Source organism: Equus asinus, chromosome 5 (genome assembly GCF_041296235.1).
Source record: "Equus asinus isolate D_3611 breed Donkey chromosome 5, EquAss-T2T_v2, whole genome shotgun sequence".
NCBI lineage: Eukaryota > Metazoa > Chordata > Mammalia > Perissodactyla > Equidae > Equus > Equus asinus.
In genome coordinates, this window is record NC_091794.1 from 41,366,756 (window position 1) to 41,380,920 (window position 14,165).

The 14,165-nt window shown below is 40.1% G+C and overlaps 1 protein-coding gene across 1 annotated transcript in view; it reads right to left on the reverse strand.

The window, feature by feature from the left end:
• The window catches only part of USP13 (ubiquitin specific peptidase 13), a 107,450-nt gene that overhangs the window by 14,827 nt on the left and 78,458 nt on the right, over nucleotides 1–14,165 (reverse strand). The window contains exons 15-19 of the mRNA XM_014838347.3: nucleotides 12,047–12,169; nucleotides 10,505–10,531; nucleotides 7,043–7,186; nucleotides 5,087–5,253; nucleotides 3,492–3,645 (exon numbers count right to left, since the gene is read on the reverse strand). Coding sequence (XP_014693833.1) covers nucleotides 3,492–3,645; nucleotides 5,087–5,253; nucleotides 7,043–7,186; nucleotides 10,505–10,531; nucleotides 12,047–12,169 — 615 coding nt within the window. The remainder of the gene's footprint in view (nucleotides 1–3,491; nucleotides 3,646–5,086; nucleotides 5,254–7,042; nucleotides 7,187–10,504; nucleotides 10,532–12,046; nucleotides 12,170–14,165) is intronic.

The window sequence follows — 14,165 nt, forward strand, 5'->3', positions numbered from 1 at the left end:
AAGATCCAAGAATGTTCATTATAGCATTATTTTTAATAGAGAAGGAAGGGAGGGAGGGAGGGAAGAAACAAATGTTGAACAAATGTTTCTTGCGTAACTGCATAGGGATTAAAGGCATTTGTTGTACTTCTGCGAACTGAATTCATCCCCTAAGAAATTTATTATTTAAAAATCATTGCTGTCATCTTCTGAATGTGCAAATAACCCTCTTTTTGGAAACTCTGTAATCGCCGTTTACTCAAATAATAACTAGTTAGCCTAAAATTAGGTATATAGATTATGGTACATCTACACAATGGAATATTATTAATATATGTTCAACAGTCTAGATTATATATATGTACACCACAGTTAGGGGGGAAAGTAGGTTATAAAATAGCATGTAGAGAATAGAATATTTTTATAAATATACACATTATATTCATTTTTATAGATTTGTATAGAAGGAGCTAAAGAATATACAAAAAACATTAACAGTGGTTATGAGTGGGTAGTAGAATTGTAATTTTTATTTTCTCTTTTCACATATCTGTATTTTCTCAAGTTGCTAAAATCATTATATTTCATTTTAATTATAAGAAAAATAAACAATATAAATGTTAATTTTTTAAAGGAAAAAGAGAGAAGTGACTGACATATGAGTTCAGGTGCTGATGCAGCAAAGTAGAAGAAATCATCTTTTTCCCTTCCTGTGATTGACGCAAGTGTGACAAAATGGGACTGCCGCTTCCTCCATATGGCACTTAGTGGAGGCAGCAAAAAAACCATCCATGTGACCACTGCCTCTTGCATTCATTTAATTCTCCATTCGATCATTCATTTGCTGATCACCTCTCATGGGCCAGGCACAGGGCTGGAAAGGCTACCTTAAAAACATCTTTTCTTCTATAACATCAGATGCAAAATGCATTTGGTGAATTAGGATGGTTTATGCTTTTTTGGTTTTTCATAAGTAAATTTTTCACCTACTACTGTTCTTAGGTGCTGCATATCCTCTATGTGATCCCTCATAGTGCCTCACTGCCTCCTTCCGCGCCCTCACTCTCCTGCGCCCTACATTTGGGGGCGATTAGGAATAAGGCCGCAGAGTTTGGCCCTTTAAATGAAAGGGTGCTTAAAAGCATCATCATAGCACCCTATTTAAGGATGCACCTCAAAAACCAGTAGAGCCAGGAATATCTGCAGACCACTCTGAGCACAATAAGCCCGAGGAGCTGATGTGGCCGTTTTGTGTCATTAATGACCATCTTGGGGAGGACGGTTGGTCCCTCCTAGCTCCACCAGAAGCAGGGAAACCCTAATGGATCAGACTCTCCCTCCTTCTGCAGCCAAATCTCTTGGCAGCTTTACAACGGCCCCATCTTGTGGTTTATTTCTTTTGCAAGAAGGACTTATCCTCCCCAAAGAAAAGTCCATTTCAGAAAATCAAGGAAGCAGTGAACCGGTGAACACATAATACATAATAAATTCTTCTTGTGAATTATTCAGTACCTTGTCCATAACAGCTTTTAATATTTTAGGCAAGCCAGTGATTTCCGAAAAGTAATACAAGACCCCTTAGATGAATATGGAAGACGGGAGAACTATACATCTCATCCTTTTCTTACCCGTCGGGATTAAAAACAGCTTCAGTGAAGAAATTCCTATTTTATATAAGAAAGAAACTTTCCCTCCCACCCTCTCTCTTGAGTTAGATCAATACATCCATGTTAAGTCTGGTAAGAGCACTAATGAGTAGAAGTATAGCGATATGATTATAGGAACAAATGCTTCTAATGTAAATTCAATCCCATTTTTATTTACTTAGTACTTTCTATGTGCTAAACACCATGAGCTTTGTAAAAGTAAAATGGTTTCTGCCCTCCACAAGCTCCAAGTCAAATGGGAAACACAGATATATACACAAATAATCTTACTGCAAGATTTTTTTTTTTTTGCTGAGGAAGATTCATCCTGAATTTGATACTTCTAATAACAGAAGAACCAATACTATGTTATAGCGGCTATGGGCTCTGGAGGCAGACTGCCTGGGCTGGAATTCTGGTTCTATCTGTTACTATGTGAACTTGGCAAGTTATTTAACATTCTCTATCTCAGTTTCTTCATCCGTAAAATGGGGATAACAATGGTATCTACCTCATAGGGTTATTGTGAGGATTAAATGTACCAGAAATGGAAGAATTGTTGACACTGGTACAATTATTACTAGCATACGAGGTAAGGAAGGACTGATTATGACAAGGGTCTGGGAAAGCAGTCCAGAGAAATGGAATCTGTGGCCAAGTTCTGAATAACGGTAAGGATTTCAGTGTGCAGTGAATGGAGAGAAGGGCGTTTCACAATTAAGGATTAACCTGAGCAAAGGTCGGGAAGTAGCGAGAAGAGGGTCGATGACAGCTGAGCAGGCTGGTGGTTTGGCTACAGGACCAGCCATCTGAGTTGCAGGGAAGGGCGGTACAGGAGAAGTAACGCTGCGAGATGAGGTAGCCTGGGATCTAACTGGGGAGGCTGCAAAGAGGTGCTGAATGGCAGCTAAAGAGCCTGAACATTATCTCACAGGCAACGACAGCCCGAGAGGAAGGGAATCACGATGGTGAAGAACGTGGATTCTGAGTTTGAATCTTGGCTCCACCTCTTAAGAGCTGTGTGACCTTGGGCAAGGTACCTAATCTTTCTGTGCATCTATTTTCTCACCTGTAAAATGGGTGTGGTGAGGATTAAATGAGTGTTTATAAGCAAAGTCCTCAGAACAGTGCCTGGCACATAGTGACATATATAAGTGTTTGCTATTATTATTATTTTTTTAAATATTTTTTATTTATTTATTTTGAGGAAGACTGGCCCTGAGCTAACATCTGTGCCCATCTTCTTCCACTTTCTGTGTGGGACGCCTACCACAGCATGGCTTAACAAGCCGTGCATAGGTTCGCACCCGGGATCCAAACCGGTGAACCCCAGGCCGCCGAAGGGGAACACATGAACTTAACTACTGCGCCACCAGGCTGGCCTCAATGTTTGCTATTAAAAGGCAGAACATTGGCCTATGACACCTCCTCCTGCCATCCTGACAGCCCTTCAGAAAATTATCAGTAGTTGGTATGGGTAATGACACACCCATGGGTATGTATGGGGTCAAGGGTACAAGACTGGTTTTCAACTATTCAAGAATATCACCATGAAAACAAGTGCTCTCCTGGACAAAAACTTCTGTGGTCCATGAAGAAATTTTACCTCAAAGGACAGACAAAGTCAAAGCTGGCACTAAACTTAAGCACACATGCTACTAGGCAACATGACTCTGAATTTGTCCAAAACTTTATCAGATCCTTGTGGCCCATGCAAAGCGGCAAAATGTACCACTTATGGGAAGATGGGATCTGTGCTAACTTTTGAATGATGGCAAAGGTTTTAATATGCAGTGGTGAGAGGGAAGGGCATGAGCCGAACATATAGTCATGATTGTTCACACAATCCTTAAGGCAAGAACTTACTTCCAGATCCATCCTTGACTCTAGGTCCTTCGGGCTTGGCCTCAGAAATAATGTTTGCATTGGCGTTATTCTCCATCTCGATCACAAAGTCACTGTCCTCCTCAAACTCAGGGTGGCTAAAGATCCAATCCAGTGCTCTTTCCAGGTTATTATTCTAATAAAATAAAACATTTTTACAATGTATGCAGTCCCCGGGCCTCATTATAACCTGACCATTTGAAAGGACGTCAAGTAGATAGGGCAGGAGGCCTGAATTCATTAGTCCTAAGTGCCTCTGAGTAAGACGCTCTGATTCCGCATATGAAACTCACGTTAGTTGGCATTCTGCAAGTCTCCCAACTGAGCTCTCCAACTGGAGTCACTGGAAAACAGTTCTGAGCAGCAGATTAGCATTCTAAAGTCCGTCCGTCTTAGCTCAGCATTTCTGTAGGCCGATGCTGATAATGATGGGGTGCAGAATGCCAGAGAGGATGGCATTGAAGTGCCGCCCTTTTTAAAGCCACACTAACTGCACACACTGCATTCTCTACCAACTGTATTTTCTGCAGATAACCATGCAAGGTTGAGGGGGGCCAACGTGAGTACTATGTTAGCGCCTCCTATCCCTAAATGTTGGTAGAATGGTTGAATTGCAGGCGAGTCAAGATTAATTCCTTGATTAAGGATGACAACGCTGGTTAAATTGTTTTAAACTGAACTCCATGCGGTTCAAACCAATTGACCATGAAAATAGTTCCATCTTCCCCTGTTTGTGGTATCACTGATGGGTTAAAGAATTGTTTCGACGTAGTCAGAATCTCCAATGAAACAGTCAGGCTAATAAATAAGTGGAGAGTAAGCAAGTTCCCCGAGTGAAACAAACTCTAGTTGAGACATCTCAAGCATTCTTAAGGGGGACAGATTGTTCCAGCCACATTTCCATGAGCTAGTCGAGAGCCACTGTGACCTCAGCAATGGACCCTAGCAGGCAACCAGTCAGGATAGGCAAGAAGGAATCAGTAGCAGACATCCACTCAAAAATGGAGTATGGTGTGGCAAGGAAGGGTTTAAAAGAAAAAAAACAATGCAAGGGAGGATGGGTTAAAAAAAAAAAAAGCATTTTCCCTCAATATGAAATAGATATCTGTACTGCCAGAGGAAGACTTCTTTCTGCTCTCTAGTTTCACAGCCCTTCTCTCCTGACATCAGGAATTCATGAATACAAGAAAAGCATAACTTCTCATAAAGAACTGCCTTATTGAACACAGAATCTCGTGCAGCCCTCTTTGCTACAAGGCCAAACAAACTCCAAGTCAAATCTCTGACCCTTGTTAATAAATGTTAGGAATGAAACAGAATTTCTTTCAGTTTCGTCATCTTGCCCAGATGTACTATCTCCCTAATCTTAAATTCTTTGTATGATTCCCTCAACCGTTTATTTTAGCTTTAAATACACTATATGCCAATAAATCTCTCCGGGCAATGGTGAGGTATAAGTGAGACAAACATGATTCAACACAATCAAAGGACATTGGAACATCTCAATTGCTACTGACGAAAAACAAACCACTTCCAATAAGAGGAAGGTATTCACACACACAGTCTCTCATGCTTACTGTTGCTCGTAGCGCCTGAATAGCCTGATTTCGATGGAATCCCATGGAGGTAATAATAGCTACAATTTCCTCCGGAGGTTGGTTATCCAATCCAGTAGCACCAAAAACAGAGGCTCCAGCAGAAGCTGCTCCTCCATAACCAGGCATGGTCAGTGGTTCAGCAAAATCTGGGGAAAATAATCACACTCAGGCTTTTTTCTTTTTTTTGGTCTTGAAACAACACTTTAAGCTAAGGAGGAAAAATAACTACAAAGTTACAATAATCAAGACAGTTTGGTACTGGCATAAGGATAAACACATAGATCAGTCAAACAGAATTGAGAGTCCAGAAATAAGCTCATACATCTATGGTCAATTGATTTTCCACCAAGGTCAATTGATTTTCCACCAAGACCATTCAGTGAGGAAAGGACAGTCTTTTCAACAAATGGTGTTGGACAACTGCATATCCACATGCTAAAGAATGAAGTTGGACCACTACCTCATACCATATACAAAAATTAACTCAAAACAGATCATTGACCTAAATCTAAGAGATAAAACTACAAATGCTTAGAAGAAAACACAAGAGTAAATCTTTGTGATCTTAGGTTATGTGATGGTTTCTTAGATACAATACGAAAAGCACAAGTGAAAACAGAAAAGAACAGATAAATTGGACTTTATCAGAATTTAAAACTTCTGTGCTTCAAAGTATACCACCAAGAAAGTGAAAAGACAACTCACAGAATGGGAGAAAATATTTGCAAATCATATATCTGATAAGGTACTTGTATCCAGAATATAAAATGCACTCTCTGAGCTCAACAATAAAAAGACAAATAACCTCATCAAAAATGGGCAAAGCATTTGAATAGACATTTCTCCAAAGATATATAAATAGCCAATAAGCATATGAAAAGATGCTCTATATCATTAGTCATTAGGGAAATGCAAATCAAAACCACAATGAGATACTCCTTCCCATCCACTGGAACGGCTATAATAAAAACAATAATAACGAGGTTTGATGAGGATATGGAGAAACTGGAACTTTCATACATTGCTGGTGGGAACGTAAAATGGTAGAGCCACTGTTGAAAACAACTTGGCAATTTCTCAAAATGTTAAACATGGAGTTACCATACGACAGAGCAATTCCACTCAAGATAAATGAAAACATACATCCACACAAAAATTTGTACACAAAATGTTTATAGCAGCACTATTCATAATAACCAAAAAATGGAAATAACCCAAATGTCCATCAATTGATCAAAGAATAAATAAAATACAGTGGAAGATTATTAGGTCATAAAAAGAAATGAAGTAGTGATATATGCTACAACACAGATGAACCTTGAAAGCATTGTGCTAAGTGACAGAAACAAAACACAAAACATCCCATATTATATGATTCCATTTATATGAAATGTCCAAAATAGGCAAATCCATAGAGCCAGAAAGTAAATCAGTGGTTGCCAGGGGCTTGAAAAAGAGACAGGGAAGTAGAGGATTTCTTCTGGGGGGACAAAAATGTCCTAAAATTAGATAGTGGTGATGGTTGCACAACTCAGCAAATTTATGAAAAACCACTGAAATGTACACTTTACATGGGTAAATTATATCTCAGTAAAGTTGTTAAAAGTAAAAGCTAACTAAATAGCTTCCATTTCTTCACGATAGGTTTCTATTTCAAGTCCTTATATTCCCTTAGCTAGAAGTTTCTCTCACATCTTTCCAGTGGTCTTTTGTCATTTAAAAGGGTGAATTATATCTCAATAAAGTTGTCACTTAAAAAAAAGAAAGAAAAAGATCGTGACTTTGTGACACAGGCAAAGTCCTCCCCCACCGCAGCATATTATGAGCTGAAGAGTCATTTTCTGGGACACATCCAGAGGACATGGAAGAACCAAGACTTACCATCACTGAGGATCAAATCAGATTCCCAAGCCATTCCATTTTCTGACCACCTACCTGGCTCCTCCATGTGAACAATGATCCAGTTGAAGGCCACCTCGGCTCCCATATTTCCAGTAAAGTACACAGCCTTCCGACACGCTTCTAGGGGGAACCCCATCTCGGCCAGCTGCATCACTGATGACTCATCGATGTCTGATGCTACGGAGCACAACAGGATATTGCGGCGTGAAAAAAGTAAATTCTCCACTTCTTCTTGTCTTAGCTTCTCTTCACCCCCTTATCCACGTGCTACCCAAAGCAGGTGCTATTTTATTTAATGTGTAGATGGTGGTTTAACATTGTTTTGTTTTAAGCCATCCAAATATTAAGCGATTTGAGCTGAGTTTACATCTTGGACCTAAATAGAAACCATGGTAATTACCTGAACAATCCAAGCACTGACAAACAATTCTCTAATTTCATATGGGGAGATTTAGCGTATTCCCAGAACCATTTCCGCCTCTCGGATCATTCCTAAGACCTCTACAGCAGCCTCTCCTGTGACTGAAATTTGAAGAGAAAAGCATGATCTACAGGCCCAAAAAGATGTTCCTTACATCTCACAGAAAGTTACAGCAGGCCTTTAGATATAAGAGCAATCAAAGGAAGTAATCAGACAGGGGAATGGAGAGCCCAAATATAGAAGGAAAGAATGTGCTTTTTACTTGTATACATTTAAGATATTAAAAGAGATAATTTTACAAACCTAACTTGGGCTTACACCCAAGGGTTTTCTTCTCTTTTCATAATAATATATAGATATTGGTAGAAATGTGTGTGTAAAGACACACACATACATATAGGTTTGTATGTATATATATCTTTGTACATATATATACACACACATAGGTATGCTTACGTATATGTATACACATACATATGGGTGTGTGTGCACCCACACACACCTACACAGTGCTCTCAAATTATACCAAAGGTAGAGAGGAATAGAGCACAAAATATATCCCTTACGTTTTTCACGTCCTGAGGCCTCTAATCTACTGAAAATTCTCCCAAAGATAGCATTTAGCAGAATTTAGGAATATAGATATCTGTTCTACAAAAATTATATTGAAAATGTGTTTACCAAAGTTCTCCTACAAGGAAGATACAAAGAACATACTATCGAGGTCAAGTTTTAAGAAAGCAATGATGTAGGACAACAGTGATACCCAAATTGTGTTCTACAGTACTCTAGGGTTCTAAGAAAAATGTAATTATTGAACCACAAAATAAGGGGTTTCCATGGTCAAATAAATTTTTAAAAGCTACATTCTCAATTCTCCCCTTAGAAATTCATAATGTGCAATAGCATAATGAAGACCCAAAAGTCCTATATTAAATATTCCTACAGTAAGGAGACTATGAAAGTCCTTCTGCAGAACACCTTTCAACAGCTTGTAAGACTCTAATGTTCCCTACGGTCCATCAGCTATGAACATATAGAGAAGATATGGTATATCTATGATGGAATACTACTCAGCCACAAAAAAATGACAAAATCGTCCCATTGGCAACAAAATGGATGGACCTTGAGGGCATTGTGTTAAGCAAAATAAGCCAGACAGAGAAAGACAAACACTGCATGATTGCACTCATATGTGGAAGATAAACAAACACATGGATAAAGAGAACAGATTAGTGGTTACCCGAGGGGAAGGGGATTGGAGGGTGGGTGAAAGGAGTAAAGGGGCACATATATATGGTGATGGATAAAAATGAAGACTGCTGGTGGTGAGCACAATGCAGTCTATACAGAAACTGATAAACAAGAATGTACACCTGAAATTACACCATGTTATAAACCAGTATGACCTCAATAAAATAACTGGGGAAAAAAAAGGAAGTACAGTTTAGTAAGAAGTGTATGTATGTATATAATAACATCGGACTGAAAATGTATAATTCCATTCTTGTGAAAAATAAAGTGAGCCAGGCATAAGTAAAGAATAATGGAAGGATATACACCAAATGATAATAGTGGTGATAGATGGGTGATGAAACCACAGATGATTCTTTGCTAGTCCATAGTTCTAAATATCTCTTTTACCTTCGTAATAAGAAAATAAGTTATTCCTTTTAAATATCTGAGAAAGGTAGGAGGCAAATGTAAATTAACTCCAGCTAATGCTCTTTTCTGCTGTTGAGGATAGGTAATTGCTGATAAGACAGCAAGCTCAGACCCAGAGGGAATCAATGGTCAAACCAGGAACACTGGAAAATGGCCGAGTGCTCACAGTCAGAGACAGACTCCTCTGGAACAGTCAGTTCCAACCACCCACGACATCCCCTGGGGCGAGATCCTGCAGGTCAGCTCTCTGCAGCATCAGGAGCAGCCAGCAAACCTCTCCAGTGCAGGAAAGGTGAACTGGCATGAAAAGCACACTGGACTCCTAGCCCTGGTGCTGGTCCCAGCCCTTGGGTCTCTGAACTTGACTGGGTCTCAGTTTTATCCTTTGTAAAAGGTCATCTGCCCTACCCTTCTTACTGTGATAATCAAATGAGAACCTCATCTTTGTATAAAAGACCTGTTATATACCATTGAAAGGAGTTATGGAATAATCAATGCCTTGTGACTCATGGTAACCATTCAAAAATATTAACAGCCATTGTTATTATTTCAACTAGATTACCCACATTGACAACGGCTTTCCCAAAACCCTTGCTGACCCTAACAGCTTCTCCTAGCAATTAGCAAATTATAACTGACCCAAGAAACAAAACGTGGAGGCCTAAGCCATACAATCAACCACTTGCAATGTGGAACACTCGAACTTCTAAATTAACCATAGTTGTTTCCAGAAAGGCTTTGCGGACAAAAAGATTCAGAGTATTTAGTGTTCAGGGTTTACTCCCTCTTCCTCTCTAATTAATATCTAAATAGTTTGTTTTTTTAATTTCTTTTTTGAAAACTAAGAGTATCAACTCCCACCGGATTAAGGCACTAACAGGCTACAAAATTAACAAAACAATCCAATGAAATTAATAACCTTGAGAGTATTAATTAATACTACCATGTCCTGTCAGTCACGTGTCTTCATTATGTGTCTAGTGGCAGGAGTGGAAAAAATGACTGCCCACTGTGCCATCATTGCAGAAAGAGGCCTACTCATGTGGCCAGAGAGGGAAGAAATAGCATCATCATCCCCTGTTCACACACGAGGAAATTGAGGCTCAGAGAAGTTAAGTAAATTATTCTAGGTCACACAGTCATAAACAGCAGAGCCAAGATTCCATCCCAGGGCTTACTGGCCATTCACACTAATGGCCACTCTCCTGAGCCACAGGGCCACCTAAGTCACTATGTCACTAGTTTACATTTGCTGCCAACTCAACTTGCAAACAAAGAATCATTCCCACCCAGGAAAAGCTGCATATACACATATAAAGAACAATGCCCCTTTACTGAACTCCCACAGATAAATGTGTCAGACCACTAACAGCGGTAGGACACACAGAAAAATTTCAAAAGATACATACGGTCTATGAATTGGTTCATCAGGCGATCTGGAAATTAAGGGAGAAGGCAAAAAATGAGACCAAACCACAGCAAGGAGCTTTAGAGAAAGAAAGAGTTAATCCAGGGTGCTCCCTAGCACCCACCCCCCACTCCTTGATATCCCAGTGTTGTCAACCCCTCAAACCCCCACAGAGACCACCCCAGCCTGCACGACATCAAGTCATTACAGTAAGGAGGGAAAAGACCAGGTTTCAGGCATTTTGAGCAGCTAAAACATGATGCTCTATCACCTTAATGAACTAAATAACATGGAAACTACACTTTTGCTGGTGAGCACACCGTAGTATATAAAGAAGTCAAATTATAATGTTCTGAAACCTACACAATATTATAAACCAATGTTATCTCAAATAAAAAAAAGCAATGAACTAAATAATTTCTCTTCCTGTATTACTAAGAACTCTATATAATTACAAACCTAGGATCCTGTTGGGAACTGCATAAAATGCAGGAACAGTGCTAATAAACCATCTTGTATTTCTCTGATGCTCCTACGGATCTCTTCTTTCTCGAATTCCTTTAATGAACCACCTGTACCACACACCCGAGACTGTCCCACATACAGGTCCCTTGTCTACCCTCCGTACTCTGTAATTTAACATTCGACTTAGCATTAGAGAATAACGTAAAAAAGATGCCTATCTTGAATCCTATCGTGCTCCTCCTGCATTCACCTTACCCTTCTTTTGCACCCGAACGTGGCCACCAGTAACATTCACTGTTCAACTGATGAAAAACGTTCGGTAGAAGGGCCCAGCGTGCTCTATCACTATTAGCGAATTGACCTAATGGACTCATTAGGAAGATGAATGTTCAACGAGTGAGCAAATGAAGCCAGAATGAAGCTGATTTCATCAGAGTAACTGAGTCCATAAAGGAACCAAGATTTTTCGACACTGTTCTTGGACCCACAAGGTGAAGCAATTATTTTTTGCATGTCCTTTTCCCTAAAAAGTGAAGTATTCCGAACAATGACGAACTCAGCATTCACAGGGTGAAAGAGAAACTCGAGCCGCCCCCTTGCTGTGAAGCAGTGATGACGCTGGGGAGGTGAGATGTGGGTAAGATTTTTAAAACCAACAAACACTGCTTAATTTCCCCTTTTGGTTGTCCAAAGATACTCCCAGGAACGACACAGCTCCCCTAGACTAAGAGCCGACTGAAAACACAATCCTTCTCTTCCCTATGGGCCCCTCTGGGGGAAGGAGACGGAAGAGGCAGGCAAAGCCAGAGGCAACATAACCTACTAACTTTTAACTTTTGGGAGATTGGTTGCCCTCCGCTGCCAGTGATTTCCACAGGTATGTTTCAACTACTCGTGATGGGTCTGTGCCTCTTCCCACATCTATTTTAAGTTCACAGGTGCAGCCAGGCCTCACTTGTGTGTCTATGGTGACTTACAGCACAGGAAGGGACCGCAGAAGGCGTGGGAGAAAGTGACGATTCCAGCAAAGGAGGGTGGGGGAAGTGATAAAGAATGTCTTCCTGGCAGAAGATGGTACCTTTTGAGTCATCAGGAATGACTATTGGGGGGCTGATGTCTGGAAGTTCCTCCTCTCCTGGCTGTAACCCCCTGGCTCGGAGATGGTTGATGTCAAGTAGGTCTGGCATATCAATAGAAACATCTGCAAAATGAGAGAGATTACATTCACTGGATTCTCCAAAAACCCACAATCACCTCCTAAAACCAACACCACTAATTCTACGTGCATGTGTCTAGGCAGAGCTAAGGGATGCTGTTCAGTTCCCTGGAGTAGGTCACTAGACCAGCAGACTCATCAAGACTGATTAGATGTTAATGGAGAACCGGGGGAAAGTACAGGGAGCGGCAGGATTTCACACTGAACAAGAACAAACGGGGTAAGCCAGAGGTTGCAAACTGGGAACCCATAGACCACTTGCAGCCCAGACATTTTCCATTGGATATTTTTTAAATGATGGCAACAAATTCCAATTCTTAAATTGGATTTCATTGAAAAATTCAGATTTCCAGCTTATTTTGGAAAACAGAAAGCTGTAGCACATTCTCATATGGTAACAACTGCCTTGGGCCTGATCTTCGGCTTCCACTGTAGACAATATGTGCTCTCTGTGAGTCTGCCACAGACCCCACCGCTCCCTATTGCCCCCATGACCCTGAACATCATATTTGTGTTATTCTAATTTCTATAGTAGAGAAATGTTTTTCTAATCCATGTCTTTATCCAAAGTGGGAATACCCAAGAAAGACCAAGATATGTTTCTTATACCCAACCCACTTCTTTCATTTACATTATCATCCAGTCCTCGTTAGGCATTTGAGTTTGCAACTGCTAGTTTATGCCTTTTCTCAGATCATGGTGGGTACTGTGATTATTCTAACTAAGGTAATAAATAAGAAATGAAGTTTTAAAGAAATTAATCGAATCTCAAGCATATTAGTCTTGGGTATATTTTTTTAATTTCTCAGCTCAGTTGTTATTGTGTTAACTTACTCAAATAAAAAATGTATCAGTCTGATAGCCTGTTGAGATTTAGTACTGCACACATTCAGATAGGATAATAACGAAAAATGGGTTCAAATGCTGGTGCAGGATGTCTCTTGGGCTAGCAAAAAGAACCTGAAAAGACTATCCCCAAAACCAGTTATGAGGCCAGGTGCATAAATCCTATTTTAAAACAATAACCCAAAGAAGAAACTTAGCTAAAAAAAAATTTTTAATCTCATGGGACAGCAAAAACAAACATAACATCTGACCAACAAAATCAATACAATTGTTCCTCAACAGAAAATTCAGGTTCATTAAAGAAAACTTCGGGGCTCCTTTAAATTCAGTAAGTCTATGAAATCTGATGTGAATTTTACATCCTTTACAGAAATTCCAAGGACAACGAAACAGAAGAAAACTGCCTCTAAAGTGGTTCAAAGCCTTTAGAAGAGTCAGTTTTCTCTCTCAGGTACCTCCCAGGTCCATGGAGGAAAGGTTGAGGGATGAACATCCCATCCACAAAATGATTCCGTCAGGAAAAGCAAAGATCTGCTGCAGAATCAATCACCAGGCAAACAGTGCCTTGTTAACGGTGAGTGCTGGAAGTTTCTGGAAAATCTCTCCTGCCGATTTTACATTCTTTTTACCTACCCCCTTCAGATGAGCAGATGAGGGCGTAATTAACCTGGGGAAGGCTCGAGCTGCTGTTTTTAAGTGCTCAAAACATAAAAGCTTTAAAGGCCTGGCAAACTGTCTGAGGAAGCTGCTTGAGAAACCACCGAGGGTAAAACCGTACATCCTCCCATGGCACTAAGGACAGTCCACCGACACCTTGATAGGAGAGCACGATGGTGGAGAAAATGTCCTTATGCACTTTCTGGAAAACGAACTTCTAACAATGGTCAAGGGCCTTTAAAATTAGCAAGAAGAAAGCCCAATTAGGCCAAAGTCACATCTCTCTTTTGACTAATGCAACTGACTATACTCCTTTTATTATTAATAAAATTTGTATGATCTAAGAGAATATCACCATCCACACCTGCCCGCTTCAGAAGCAGAGGAGAGATGCTGAGAGTGTATCAATTACTTGCATCTCCAAGTGTGGCCTCTGGACCAGCAGCATGAGCAGCACCAGCATCACCTGGGAGCTAGT